At 47.2% G+C, this 13903-nt stretch overlaps 1 protein-coding gene and 1 pseudogene across 4 annotated transcripts in view; both read left to right on the top strand.

Annotated features, from left to right (window-relative positions):
* Positions 1-386: 386 nt before the first annotated feature.
* Positions 387-887, top strand: LOC100909911 (40S ribosomal protein S20-like; annotated as a pseudogene). The gene has a single exon (XR_015634845.1). The product of XR_015634845.1 is annotated as a 40S ribosomal protein S20-like (transcript).
* Positions 888-6514: 5627 nt separating this feature from the next.
* Positions 6515-13903, top strand: part of Naa25 (N(alpha)-acetyltransferase 25, NatB auxiliary subunit) — a 52168-nt gene continuing 44779 nt past the window's right edge. For 2 of the 3 annotated variants that reach the window (XR_015634091.1, XR_015634092.1), the window contains exon 1: positions 6532-6609. Coding sequence is in view for 1 of the 3 variants with exons in the window: in NM_001413582.1 (NP_001400511.1) it covers positions 6552-6609 (58 nt within the window). In the remaining 2 variants the exon portion in view is untranslated. 3 annotated transcript variants of the gene reach the window in all.

Raw genomic sequence — 13903 nt, 5'->3', positions numbered from 1 at the left:
GTGCTCTAAACTACTCTTAGGCAGGATCTCTCCAGTCTTTGTCTTTTTTTTTTTTTTTAAAGATTTATTTATTTATTATATATAAGTACACTGTAGCTGTCTTCAGATACACCAGAAGAGGGCATCAGATCTCTTTACAGATGGTTGTGAGCCACCATGTGGTTGCTGGGAATTGAACTCAGGACCTCTGGAAGAGCTGTCGGGCGCTCTTAACCGCTGAGCCATCTCTCCAGCCCCAGTCTTTGTCTTAAATATTGGCCTTCCTTCCTCTACCTGCTGAGCAATGAGCTTACACACTTGAGCCCCCAAGCTTGGCTTTGCTGTGAGATTTGAAAGTCTGGAACCAGAGCTGGAGAGATGGCTCAGTGGTTAAGAGCACTGACTGCGCTCCTTTCCGAGACCTGTGGTGCGTGCTGTGGAGCCTTGTCAAGTCTGCTGTCCTAACTCACCGCTGTTCGCTCCTGCTGAGGAACAAGTCGGTCAGGAAGCTACCTACGCCTCAGCCATGGCATTTAAAGATACCGGGAAGACTCCCGTGGAGCCCGAAATGGCGATTCACCCGATTCGAATCACGCTCACCAGCCGCAACGTGAAGTCGCTGGAAAAGGTTTGTGCGGACTTGATCAGAGGCGCAAAGGAGAAGAATCTGAAAGTGAAAGGACCAGTGCGCATGCCTACCAAGACACTGAGAATCACTACCAGAAAAACCCCTTGCAGTGAAGGTTCCAAGACGTGGGATCGTTTCCAGATGAGAATCCACAAGCGACTCATTGACTTACACAGTCCTTCAGAGATTGTTAAGCAGATTACTTCCATCAGTATTGAGCCTGGAGTGGAGGTTGAAGTCACCATTGCAGATGCCTAAGTCAACTGTTTAAATAAATTGACTTAATTGTTAAAAAAAAAGGGGGGGGGGCTGGGGATTTAGCTCAGCGGTAGAGCGCTTACCTAGGAAGCGCAAGGCCCTGGGTTCGGTCCCCAGCTCCGAAAAAAAGAACCAAAAAAAAAAAAAAAAAAAAAGAGAGAGAGCACTGACTGCTCTTCCAGAGGTCCTGAGTTCAAATCTCAGCAACCACATGGTGGCTCACAACCATCCGTGATGGGGTCTGGTACCCTCTTCTGGCCTGCAGGTGTACATGTAAGCAATCTTAAAAAAAAAAAAGGAAGATGGAACCACAAGACCCCTAAGGTTGTACTGTGCGGGCCTGGCAGTCACACACAACGATGCCCCGTTGATTTCAGACACACAATGAGTAGGGTTACACGTGCCTTACTTATATTTTCAAAAAAGCCTATTTTTTGGTAATGATTTTTTTTTTTTTTTTGAGTCAGGATACCTCTGTATCTATGTTTCCCTGGCTGATCTAGAACTCACAGAGCTCCACCTGCCTCTGCCTCCTGAGTGCTGGGATCAAAGTGTGGTCGTCACACCTGGTAGGGATAGTGGGTTTGTTTGTTTGTTTTTGTTTTTGTCTTTTTTTTTTTCAGACAAGGTCTCATGTACCCCAGGCTAGCCTGGTTCTCACCACATAGCCCAGACTGGCCTTAAACTGTCCCTCTTCAAAGGATGGGATTATACCCAAACCCCACAGCGCTTGGCTCACGGAACTTCCTCTTTTTGGTTATTCACCAGTTTAAACACATTTCAACAATCTAGAGCAGGGCTCAGCAAGATGTATTTTAGTGTGTGTGTGTGTGCGCGCATGTGTGTGTGTTGGTTTGTGTGTGTGTGGGGTGATGTATGTGTGTGGGTGTGTGATGTGGGTGGTGCATGTGTTTGTGTGTAGTGTGGGGTGAGAGTGTGGTGTGGTGTGAGTGTGTGTATGGGTGTGCATGTGTGGTGTGTGTGCATGTGTGTGCATGTGTGTGGTATGTGTCTGTGAATGTGTGTGGTGTATGTGTCTGTGGTGTGTGTCTGTGTCTGTGTGTGTATGTGTGTGTATGTGTGTGTATGTGTGTGTTCATGTGTGTGTGGTGTGGTGTGTGTGTGCATGTGTGTGTGCATATATGTGTATGTGTGTGGTGTGTGGGTGGTGCATGTGTGTGTGTGGTGTGGTGTGTATATGTGGTGTGTGTCTGTGTGTGGGGGTGTATATGTGTGTATGTGTGTGTATGTGTGTGTATGTGTGTGTTCATGTGTGTGTGGTGTGGTGTGTGTGTGCATGTGTGTGTGCATATATGTGTATGTGTGTGGTGTGTGGGTGGTGCATGTGTGTGTGTGGTGTGGTGTGTATATGTGGTGTGTGTCTGTGTGTGGGGGTGTATATGTGTGTATGTGTGTGTATGTGTGTGTGGTATGTGGGTGTGCATTGGTGTGTGTGTGGTGTGTGGTGTGTGTGTGTGTGTGTGTGTGTGTGTGTAGGTCAAACGTTAACTGTAGCTGTCCTTATCCATTTGTTGATTGTTGTTTATTTTATGTGTATGGACGCTTGCTTGTATGTTTGTCTGTTACATGTGTGCTTAGTGGCTATACAGAGCAAAAGGGGACAGACCTGACGCCTCTTGTTTCTTGTGTGCTTAGGCACACTCCTGTGCATATACTTTTGCTCACACACATAAACAGTAAAAATTTTACAACACAAAATAAATAAGGAATGATTTATTATTTTATATATGTGAGTACACTGCAGCTATCTTCAGGTGCATCAGAAGAGGGCATCGGATCCCATTATGGTTGTGAGCCACCGTGTGGTTGTTGGGAATTAAACTCAGGATGTCTGGAAGAGCAGTCAGTGCTCTTAACCACTGAGCCATCTCTCCAGCCCAGAAAATAAATAGAAGGTGAGACATTCTCAGGACAACAGAGATGCCACAGCAGGGAGGAGCACTTGCCGCTCTTGCAGAGGACTTAAGTTGGTTACCCAACATCCATTTTTTTTTCGGAGCTGGGGACCGAACCTAGGGCCTTGTGCTAGCTAGGCAAGCGCTCTACCACTGAGCTAAATCCCCAGCCCGTTACCCAACATCCATGTTAGGCAGCTCTCAACCGCCAGAAACTCCAGCTCTAGAACATATCCAATGCCTCTGACCTCCTTCGACTCCTGTACACATGTGTATAAACACACAGAGAAACATACACACACATTTAATTTAAAGTTTTTTTAAGATTTATTTATTTTATTTATCTATTAGTAAACTGTAGTTCTCTTCAGACACTTCAGAAGAGAGCATCCTATTACAGATGGCTGTGAGCCACCACGTGGCTGCTGGGATTTGAACTCAGGACCTCTGGAAGAGCAGTCAGTGCTCTTAACCGCTGAGCCATCTCTCCAGCCCTAATTTAAAGTTTAAAACATTTTTTTTTGAGACAGGGTCTTTCTATGTAATTCTAGCTGTCCAGGAACTTGCTATGTAGACCAGGCTGGCCTTCAGCTTACAAACATCTGCCTGCCTCTGCCTCCTGAGTACTGTGCTTAAAGGCTTACCCCAACACCGTCAGCAAGAGTGATGATTTTTATCTCTCATCGATTTACAAAGAAAAACACCATTCTTAGCTCAAGGTTTATACAGGAAGAAGTGTTAAACTCACTACTAGAGCAGAGTGCTTGGTTCACAAACCTTCATGAGAATCAGGTTGGCATGGTAGGCAGGCCTGTAATCCCAGCTTCCTGGAAGGCTGAGGGAAGAGGACCACCAGGACTGCAGAGGAAGTTCGAGGCTATCGTGGACAACTCGTACGACCGTGTCTGAAAAATCAAAAGTAAAAAGAGTGTCAGGGATGTCATGCAACGGTAGAATATTCTCCCAGCATGCAAGAGGGCCCAGGCCCAATGTCCTGATCCACAAAAACTGACCCAACAGTAAGATACCCCACCAAGCTAGTGTCGTGGCATACAAACTGTGCTCTAAGACTCAAGGAAGTTGAGGCAGGAGGATCAGGACTTGGGGGCCAGCCTAGGTTATGTGAGACCCTGTCTCAAAAACCCAACACAAGAGGCTGGAGAGATAGCTCAGCAGTTACAAACACTGTTTGCTCTTCCAGAGGACCAAAGTTTGGTCCCCAGTGCTCACCCTGTGGCTTGAAATGTGCTGTAACTCAAGCCCAGGGATCTGGCACACTCTTGTAGCCTCTGCTAGCTCCAGGCACCTATGTGGTACCTATAGACATACATGTAAGGGAGCACCTGTACACATAAAAAAAAATATGGCAGGGAAGCTGGCTCGTGGGTAGGAGCTTCTTGATAAGCAAGCATGAGATATTGGCTACTGATCCTGAGTACCCATGGGAACAGCTAGGCTTGCCTTAGTGTAGATGATGATGATGATGTTGATGATGATATTATATAATTACACTGTAGCTGTCTTCTGAGACACCAGAAGAGGGCATCAGATCCCATTACAGATGGTTGCAAGCCCCCATGTGGTTGCTAGGATTTGAACTCAGGACCTCTGGAAGAGCAGTCAGTGCTCTTAACCGCTGAGCCGTCTCTCCAGCCCGCCTTAGTATAGCTTTAACCTGAGCAATTAGGGTGGTGTTGGAAGCCCAGTGCAGGACTGCAGACGCTTGCTGGAGCCAGCTCAGCTGAAAAATTGCCTGCTCCAAGTTCATTTGGAGAGGCCCTGTCTCGGGTGAATGAGATGAAGAAGGACAGAGGACCACGGACACCTTCTCTAGCCTCTGCAGGTACTCACCCACACACACATACGCATACATACAAAAATACTGAAAACGTTCTGTGTACCGCCCAGGTCCATGTAGTTAAAGATTCTGAGCCTCGGCAAGTCCTCTGTGTGTACGCGCTGATCCAGGTGTGTGCACGCGTGTTTTCGTTTTGAATGTAAACTTTAAAATATGCACATGAATATTTTGTCTGCATGTACAACTGTGCAGTGCTTGTACACAGAGGCCAGAAGAGAGCCTTAGATTCCTTGGGAACTGAACCTGGGTTTGTCTTTCTTCCTTCTTCCTCTCCCTTTTTTTGTTTGTTTTTGTTTTTGTTTTTGAGACAGGATTTCTCTGTGTAGCCCTGGCTGTCCTGAAATTCACTCTGTAGATCAGGCTGGCCTAGAACTCAGAGATCCACCTGCCTCTGCCTCCCAAGTTCTAGGACTAAAGGCGTTTGCCGGACAGACTTCACTTTTCTCTATTTTCTAAGCGATATAATCAACTTTCACATCTGGCTTTCACATTGTGGCAGTAGTTGGCAAACCCTCCTGACACTGCAACCTTTTAAAGCAGGGCCTCATGTTGTGGTGGTCCCCAACCTTGAAATTATTCCATTGCTACTGCATAAGCGTGACTTTGCTTACGTTAGCAGTTGTAATGTAAACATCTGGCATAGGACCTCCTGGGGGTCGCGACCCACAGGTTGAGAACCACTGTGGGAGCGGGCGCGAACTGATTCCATATTTATTATCCCTGGATGTTTGGAGTGTCCGCACAAATATACACAGAAACACAGGTGAGATAACCAATGTTAACCTTTACCCTTCTGTACACCGTACCATGTATTGTCGTGATACATTGTACATGGTGTAATGTTTAAAAATCCCTAAACTGGGCTGGAGAGATGGCTCAGTGGTTAAGAGCACTGACTGCTCTTCCAGAGGTCCTGAGTTCAAATCCCAGCAACCACGTGGTGGCTCACAACCATCTGTAATGAGATCCAATGCCCTCTTCTGGTGTGTCTGAAGACAGCTACAGTGTACACACCAGTTATTTCGTGGTTTTGAGAAAAAGCTACTAGATTCCTGTGTCTGTGAAAGTGTTACAAAAGCCAAGTCCATTTACATGCTCCTGGAGAAGAGGCGCCATGAAGAGTGGGCAAAATTGTTGGTGCAAAAAGGAATACCAGCAAATAAGGCAGGTGACCACCTAGTGGGAGAACCTTTTTTATTTTGAGTTCTATTTATTTATTTAGACAGGGTCTCTACATAGCCTTGACTGTCCTGGAACTCACTATGTAGACCAGGCTAACCTCGAACTCACAGGGATCCGCCTGCCTCCGCCTCCCGAGTTCTGGGGTTAAGAATGTGTCCCGTTCTTTAGCTCCTTGCCACTCTTGCCGCCTATCAGCCCTCATAAACCTGTGCTGTGCGAGTAAATCCGTAAAAAGAAAGGTAATGATAACGTCCAGCACGGTGTGAATCTACTTCAACGGCTTGCACTAGTGTCTAGACACGCACAGAATTGAGTTCAGGGAAGGGGTGGAGAAGGGCTTGTAAGCTAGTTTCACTGTTGGGCAAGCACTTTCCCAGGGCTCACACTCAACAAGTTCCTGGTTGCTCCACAATTATGGCCAAAACCAACTGGTTCTTCAAGATGTAAAGTCAGTGAGATTAAACCGCACTCTCGCTTTCCACGCCTCTCCCTCGCACTGGGAAAAAGTCTTCAACAGAGACAAACGCCCTGGGGTCCAGACAATTCTGCTGGCAAAATCAAACACAGTGCCAATTAAAGGGGAGGCGAGCCTCCCTTTCCACGCAGGCGCACTCGGCCGTTACGGCCCTCCACTATCGCGATACGTCAGCGAGATCGACGCTGGCCCTTTAACGGCCCCTTCCCGGGGGCCTGCCCAGCGCGTGCGCATTACGGTTCTGCGCTTGTCATCATGGCGACGCGGGGCCATGTGCAGGACCCTAACGACCGGCGCCTCAGGCCCATTTACGGTGAGTACCCAGAGCTTGCCTGTTAGCCACTGCGGCAAGCCGAGGCCTGCCCTGGCCGGAGCGAAGGCCCAGGAGGGCCGCTGGGGGCGCGCGCGGTGCGGGGCGGCGAGGGGGCGGACCGCGCGGGGCGCTAGGCCGCAGCCTCGGCCTCGCTTATGCGCCGGCCCAGGGTTGCTGGTCCCTGAGGCGACAACGGTGGGTGCGCGCAGCTGTCAGGCTGTGCGGATCGCGCCACTGCTTGGAGACCAGCGCTACCACCAAGTAGCTTTATTCCAGCGGCTTTCGAGGAGCCCCGCGGTCTTTCTTGCAGGTGACAACCGACTCCGGCGTGACGGCGGGAGCGGCTTCCCGAGGGGAGATGCCCCGGTGATGGTGGTTCTGTTTAGAAGAATGAGGATCCGGCGGTTTTCTTATAGGATGTAGTTTAGTGCGCGTGGAGAAACTGAGGCCCAGAGAAGGGAAGGGGCTGATGCAAGGTCACTCAGATCGAGTCCCATCCTGATGCTGCTCTGTGCAGAACAGCTGCTCGGGGCACACGTGGGAGGCGGGGGGAGGGGGTCGCGGGCCCAGAATAGCGGGGAATAGATGGCAGTAGCTGGTGTCGCCGGAGCGGGCGGCCAGGCTGCTGGAGGGTTTTTCCTTTCAGCACCATGTCTGAGGTTTTTCTCTGCATCCTACCTTCCTTGTGCTTAGCGGATCCCTCTCCGCGGCGCGCATCCCAAACCCACGGGCTTTAAGATGTACCTTATTGTCACCTTCCCACCGCAGTAGAATAAAAAGAGTCACAAAAACGAGTCAGAGAGACACACTTTGCGATGATGTCCTGTTATTGGAAGTGGTGCTTTTTTTTTTTTTTGGGGGATGCCTTTCCTCCTTGATGGTTGTATGGTCTTGTCTCAGGTAATGATGAGGAAGGAAGTTTTATCAAGGTCAGTGGTTTTTTTGCTACAGTAGACCTCGCGTTTTCAGTATGGCTATGCGTTTTGGCCTCTTTCGATTTTAGGGATTTTTTTTTCTCCCCAGAAATATTCAATGTGCTTGTGTCTCTAGCACATTGGTACATCTGTGGATTTTTGCCAGCTTGATGTCTGCACCACGTGCATTCCTGGTGCTTGAAGAGGGCATCGGGATGCCCTGGAACGGTAGTTACAGTAAGCCAGGATGTGGGTGCTGGAACTGGGACAGGACCTCACTAGGTAGCCTTGACTGGCATGGAGCTCATATAAATCGCCTTCTTTCTGCTTTCTGAATGCTGAGATTAAAGGTGTGGGTCACCAGGCCCAGCTGCTCGCTCTTTTCTTTCTTTTCTTTTCTTTTCTTTTCTTTTCTTTCTTTCTTAAGTTAGGATAGTTTGTGTATTTACATTATATTCAAATGTTATCCCCTTTCCCCACTTCTCCCCTCTCCCCCTACTTCTATGAGGATGCTCCCCCTCTCACCCACCCACTCCCCACTTCAACACCTTGGCATTCCCCTACACTGGGGAAAAGAGCCTTCATAGGACCAAGGGCTTCTCCTATTGATGCCAGACAATGCCATCCTCTGCTACAAATGCATCTGGAGCCATGAGTCCCCCCATGTGTACTCTTTGGTTGGTGGTTTAGTCCCTAGGAGCTCTGGGGTTGGGGTGGGGTCTGCTCTTTTTCTTTTTTCTTTTTTTTAATTTATTTATTTATTATATATGTGTACACTGTCACTGTCTTCAGACACACCAGTAGAGGGCCTCAGATCTCATTACAGATGGTCGTGAGCCACCATGTGGTTGCTGGGAATTGAACTCAGGACCTCTGGCATAGCAGTCAGTGCTCTTAACCACTGAGCCATCTCTCCAGCCCCTCTTTTTCTTTTTTTAAGACAAGGTTTCACCACCAGGTCCTGAACTTCTATCCTGCCTCTGCCTCCCAACTGTTGGTCCTACTGGGCGTAGTCATACTTTCTTAGGTGTGTTTGATGGCATTTTTTGGTTTTTAAATACTTGTTGAAATCTTTTTTGGGTGGGTGTGGTAGGTGTGGTCTCATGAATGGTATTTGGTGCCTGTGGAATTCAGAGGACACCATGCAAGAGGGAGTTGGTTCTTTCCCATCATAAATGCTCTGGGATATCATAAAGGCTGTCAGGAATGGTAGCAAAGCACCCTTACCTGCCCAACCATCTCGGCGGCCCTTAGGTCCTATGTTGTGTAATGGTTTAATCTAGTCAGTGTCCTTGAGCTTTCAAGCTTTCAACACACACACACACACACACACCTACCTTAAACAGCTGGAGCAGCAAGCTTGCTGCGCTTATGTGATTTATCTAGCTCTAATACATGGGATTTGAACTCCAGGTTCACTGTCTTAACCACTGTGCTAGAAATTGTGTCACTTTGATTCCTCTAAGATTGCAGAGGTGGGGGCTAGCAGAAAGAGGACTCAGATTTCCCCGTTGCTGCACATCCTGCCTTCATAGTCCCCGTGTGACCAGGCTTGTCTCTGCCCTACAGCTGTCCTGCTTCTGGGTAATAGAAAGTAAAACCTAAATAAAGGGTTCATGGTTTGTGAATCACGTCCTTCCACAGGCACCGCCTATTGACTTCTTTTTCTGAAAAGTCTTTTATAAAAAGACTAAAACCTTTTTAAGAATAATTAGATTTATAACATTGTTCTTGAAGAACAAGGAGAATGCAACATGTTGGTCTTATACTCAGTTACAGTTAATAGTGTTTTGAATTGTTCAATAAAAAGCACCATTTTATATTGCCAAACATCAGGATATATTTATTAATCAGAAGTGACAGGTTATAGTCTCATGGAGCCCAGCCACAGATTGATGTTCACTGTTCACTGATAGCTAGTCACTGTAGGGAACTGAGGCTGGACAGATTCACTCATGGGCTCAGGTTGTAAGGAGTGAGTGTAATGTATGGCTGGGGTTGAACACAGGCTTCTATTGTCCAGACTGGCCTGGAGCTCCCTAAATTGCTCCTGCTGGTCTCAAACTCAAGACCCTCCTATCTGTGAGGGCTAGGATTAAAGTGCCATGAGCCAGCTTCTGCCTTTTTGAAATAACCTCTAGCTCGTTCTCACCAGTTGACACTTTTGTTTGAGTTGGGGAGCCTGGCACATTTTTTCTGCTGTTATTGTCTATGTTGGGGCTGTGAGATGGCTCAGTGCACAAAGGCACTGGCTGCCACACCTGATCATCTGAGATCCATCCTGGGAACCCTCCTGGTGTTAGGAGAGAGCCTTCTCTGGGAAGTTGTCCTCTGACTTTCATACCCACAGCACCAGCCTGTGAACACACACTTGCACACAGAAATCCTTTGTTCTATTCTGTTGTGCATTGCAGTGTTGTCTCAGGGTCAGGTGTGGCATGATTACACAGATGCAATCACGACAGTCACTACATTGAAGAGTTAGGATGCTTCCCTTGGGTGTTTAGTCAAACCATAGGGCAGGCAATTATTCTGCGGTGGCTCTTTACAAAAGAACTTGAAAGGTCTTCAAGGGTAATTATTTATTCCGAGTCTTTTGTTGGACAGTGTTAACTGTGTGAATCTTAGAAATGGCAAGGTATTATTTATGGTGACTGGTGTGTGTGTGTGTGTGCGCGCGTGCGTGCGTGTGTGCAAAGGCCAGAGGTCAACCTTGGGTGTCATTCCTCAGGCACCTTGCACCTTATTCTTTGACTCTGGGTCTCATTGGCCTAGCACTTGCTAGGTAGCCTAGCCTGGTTGAGACTCCAGGGACCAAGCCGTCTCTGCCTCCCCAGTACTGGGGTCACAGGTGTGCCACTGTGTCCATCCTTTTTACTTGTTCTGGGGTTCAAACTCAGCTCTTGTCTGTCTGCATGGCCAGCACTTTACCTCTTGCCATTATGCCAGCCTCTTTGACTTTCTGTGGAAATTTCATTTGGTACAGTATCCTTTGTTAGCTAGGCGTGGTGGCACACGCCTTTAATCCTAGCACTTAGAGGCAGAGACTGGCAGATATTTGAGTTCAAGGCCAGCAAGGTCTGTAGAGCAAGCTCCAGAACTAAGTACAGGACCACAGTGTAGCCAAGGCCACAAAGCCTGGGGGAGGATGTGTTTGAAACAAAATAAAAACACCTAACATCCTTTCTTCTGTAGTGAGAATGTAAACACTCCAAAAGCCATTTCTACATAAGGATATAGCTCAGTGATGGTGTCTGCCTGGTGTGCATATGCCACAGGGTCAGTCTTCAGCACTGGGGACAGGGAGGAAAGAAAACAATTCTTGGAAAAAATTTTACAATGCATAGAAGATAATAGAGACCTGTTAACCAGCTAACTTGGAGAGTTAATAGGAGTCCTGGAACTCAATTTGTACACCAGGCTGTCCTCAAACTCATTGAAATCTACCTGCCTCTGCCTTTACCTCTGCCTCCTGAGTGCTGTGATCAAAGGCATGTGCCACTGCACCCAACTGTAACCGTAACTTTATTTTATTTTTATATGAGTACACTGTCACTCTCGTCAGACACATCAGAAAAGAGCATCAGATCCCATTACAGATGGTTGTGAGCCACCATGTGTTGCTGGGATTGAACTCAGGATCTCTGGAAGAGCAGTCAGTGCTCTTAATCTCTCCAGCCCCTGTAATCATAATTTTTATTCACCAGATAGATTGTCATCTTGGAGGCTTATTGCTGAATAAACTGACCCTTTCTAGTTCTTTCTGAACTCTGGCTGGCTGATTCAATTCAACTGTTCTGACCCAAACTCCTCTCCAAGCTGACTGATTCAAACTGGCTTCTCATTGAATTGCTCTGCTGAACTTCAGACTAACTTTGGCAACCTGTTGTAATCATCTGGCTCCTCCTCATTCTCTGGCCCGTTCGTCTTCACCTGCTACCTGTCTCTGTAAAACTGTCCCAGTAAAACTGCTTTCACTCTTTCTCTCCCTCCCTCTCTCCTTGTCCTTCACCTTCTTTCTCTCTCTCCTTCTCCTCTTCTCTTATGCTGTTCTCTGTTCAAAGAGAATCCTGTCTTTGACTCATTCTGTCAGATCTTTCTCTGATTCGTCACTTTGTGTCTGCCCCCCCCCCCCCATTAGATGTCCCTTTCAAACATGACTGCATCATTTTATAAACTTTACTTTCACACAGACCTGGGTCTTTGGATGTGTGTGATTTCTTGCCAGAGCTGCGTGTTACTGGATTACAGACCTCTACAAGAGGTGCTGGAGTAGAAGTGAAACCAGACAGCAGAGGAACAGAGTCTTGGAAGCTTTGTCTTTGAAGGACCAGGAAACTTGTTTTCCTTTGAGAGGGTCACCCTTGTCGTTTATTTTTTTTTTTCAGAGTCATTTAGTTCAGGTTGACCACACACTAGTGTGTAGCCAGGGAAGACCTTCCACTCCTTTTAAATTTTTTTTTTTTAAGACTTTATTCCAGATGGTTGTGAGCCACCATGTGGTTGCTGGGATTTGAACTCAGGACCTCTGGAAGAGCAGTCAGTGCTCTAACCACTGAGCCATCTCTCCAGCCCCGACCTTCCACTCCTGACATTGCTGCCTCTGCTCCCTGGATCGTAGGTGGCTGAGCTCTTGTTCTGGTTTAAAAGGCAGGAGGAAGCACGGGAGGACTATCCATCTACTCATCGCACTGTGTTCTAAGAACAACTCAGTATGGGAATAGGTTTAGATTTTTTATTGCACTTTTGTTATGATTATTGAATGTGTTCAGGTGTTTTGACTGGAAGTGAGAAGATGTCAGAGTCCCTAGAGTTGAGCTGGTTGTGAGCAGCCATGTGGGTGCTGGAAATCAAATTCCAGTCCTGTGGGTGAGCAGCCGGTGTGTTCTTGCACACTGAGCCATTCCTCCAGCCCCTCTGCCTGCTTTTTAAAAGATGGCACAGCTGTTAGGCCCAGTTTCAGAGGATATAATCCGTCAAGGTGAGCAAGGCAAGGGGCTTAAAAGGGGCAAATGACATACTAGGCCACTTGGAGGTAGTTTCTTGTCTTCGTGTGGCCCTGACTGGCCTGGAACTTACTATATAGACCAGGCTGGCTTTCAACACACACTGAGGCACATGTGTATTCCACACATACACAAATAAATACATAATATTTTTCTCTTTAATCCTAGTACTTGGGAGGGACAGGTAGGTAGAACTTCTGAATTTAAGGCCAGCCTGGCGTACATAGCAAGTTCCACCTAGCCAAGGTTACATAGAGACCCTGTCTCAAAAAGAAAGAAAAAGATAGACAACCAGGGGGAAAAAAAGTTTAAGGTCATTTTGGCTACATAGTAGCTACATAGTTCTGGGTAGGATACACGCACAAATCTCCATGTCACCCCTCCCCAATAATTATAATATGTATCAGAATATAATATGTAACAGAAACAATGAAAACAAAATGTCATTGAATTCCTGTGTGTACTCTCCATTAAACAAAAAGACAGGAAAGATACTAGTGAAAAGCTAAGAGAAGGCATAGTGGGCCAGGCTGGCTACAGAAAAGCCATCAGGTGGGCTCTAGTCCCCTGGGCCTCTGGCTGTGGGACTCTCTAGTCCTCTCTGGGGGACCAACTACCCAAAAGAATGTTCTCCTTTGGGCTGGTGCTTTCTCTGCCTTACTTCTGGGAGCCTGCTTTGTCAGAGTTCTCTTACTAAGGAGATAACAACAGCCCCTAGCCAAACCACAATTACCCTTGAATAACTTTTAAAAAGACTTAATAACTTAGGATATCACATTTACTGGCCTGTTTTGATTAAGGGATATATAAGCGCAAGGCCCTGGGTTCGGTCCTCGGCTCCGGAGGGAAAAAAAGGGGGGGGGGATATGTAATTTATATTAGAGACCCAGCAGTGTAAATTGAAAATCCTCTTTTCCCAAAGAAGTTAGAGGCCAATTAATCAGCCTTTGCCCAAGCACTGGGCTGGAGGGTTTGACATAGGCCGGATGTAATGCCCATGTCACAGGGAACAGAAACCCAGACAGCAGCTCCAGTTCGAAGCTTCCCAGAGTCCCGTGTGGGAACTGAGCACGGAGTGAAGTGCCGGGAAGTTAGGGGGCTGCCGAGTCTCAGCTTCTGTTTGCCTCTTGATGTCTGATCTTCTCTGCTGGGTTCTTCAGACTCATTAATTAGTCTTCAGTGCAGACCTGTTAGCTTCACGGTCTTACTAAGTTGTGGTCAGAGAAGGTCCCTTAGCAGCCTCTCCCCGCTGACAGACTTCAGGGTGGCTCCTTCCTTCCAAGTTCTTGCTTTTTTTTTTTTTAAATTGGACACTTTTTTATTTACATTTCAAATGTTATCCCCTTTTCCCAGTTTCCTATCCATAAACCACCA

This window comes from Rattus norvegicus, chromosome 12, assembly GCF_021556685.1.
Source record: "Rattus norvegicus strain SHRSP/BbbUtx chromosome 12, alternate assembly SHRSP_T2T, whole genome shotgun sequence".
Lineage (NCBI taxonomy): Eukaryota > Metazoa > Chordata > Mammalia > Rodentia > Muridae > Rattus > Rattus norvegicus.
Note: the sequence above shows the minus strand (reverse complement) of the source record. Positions and strands in the feature narration are given on the sequence as shown.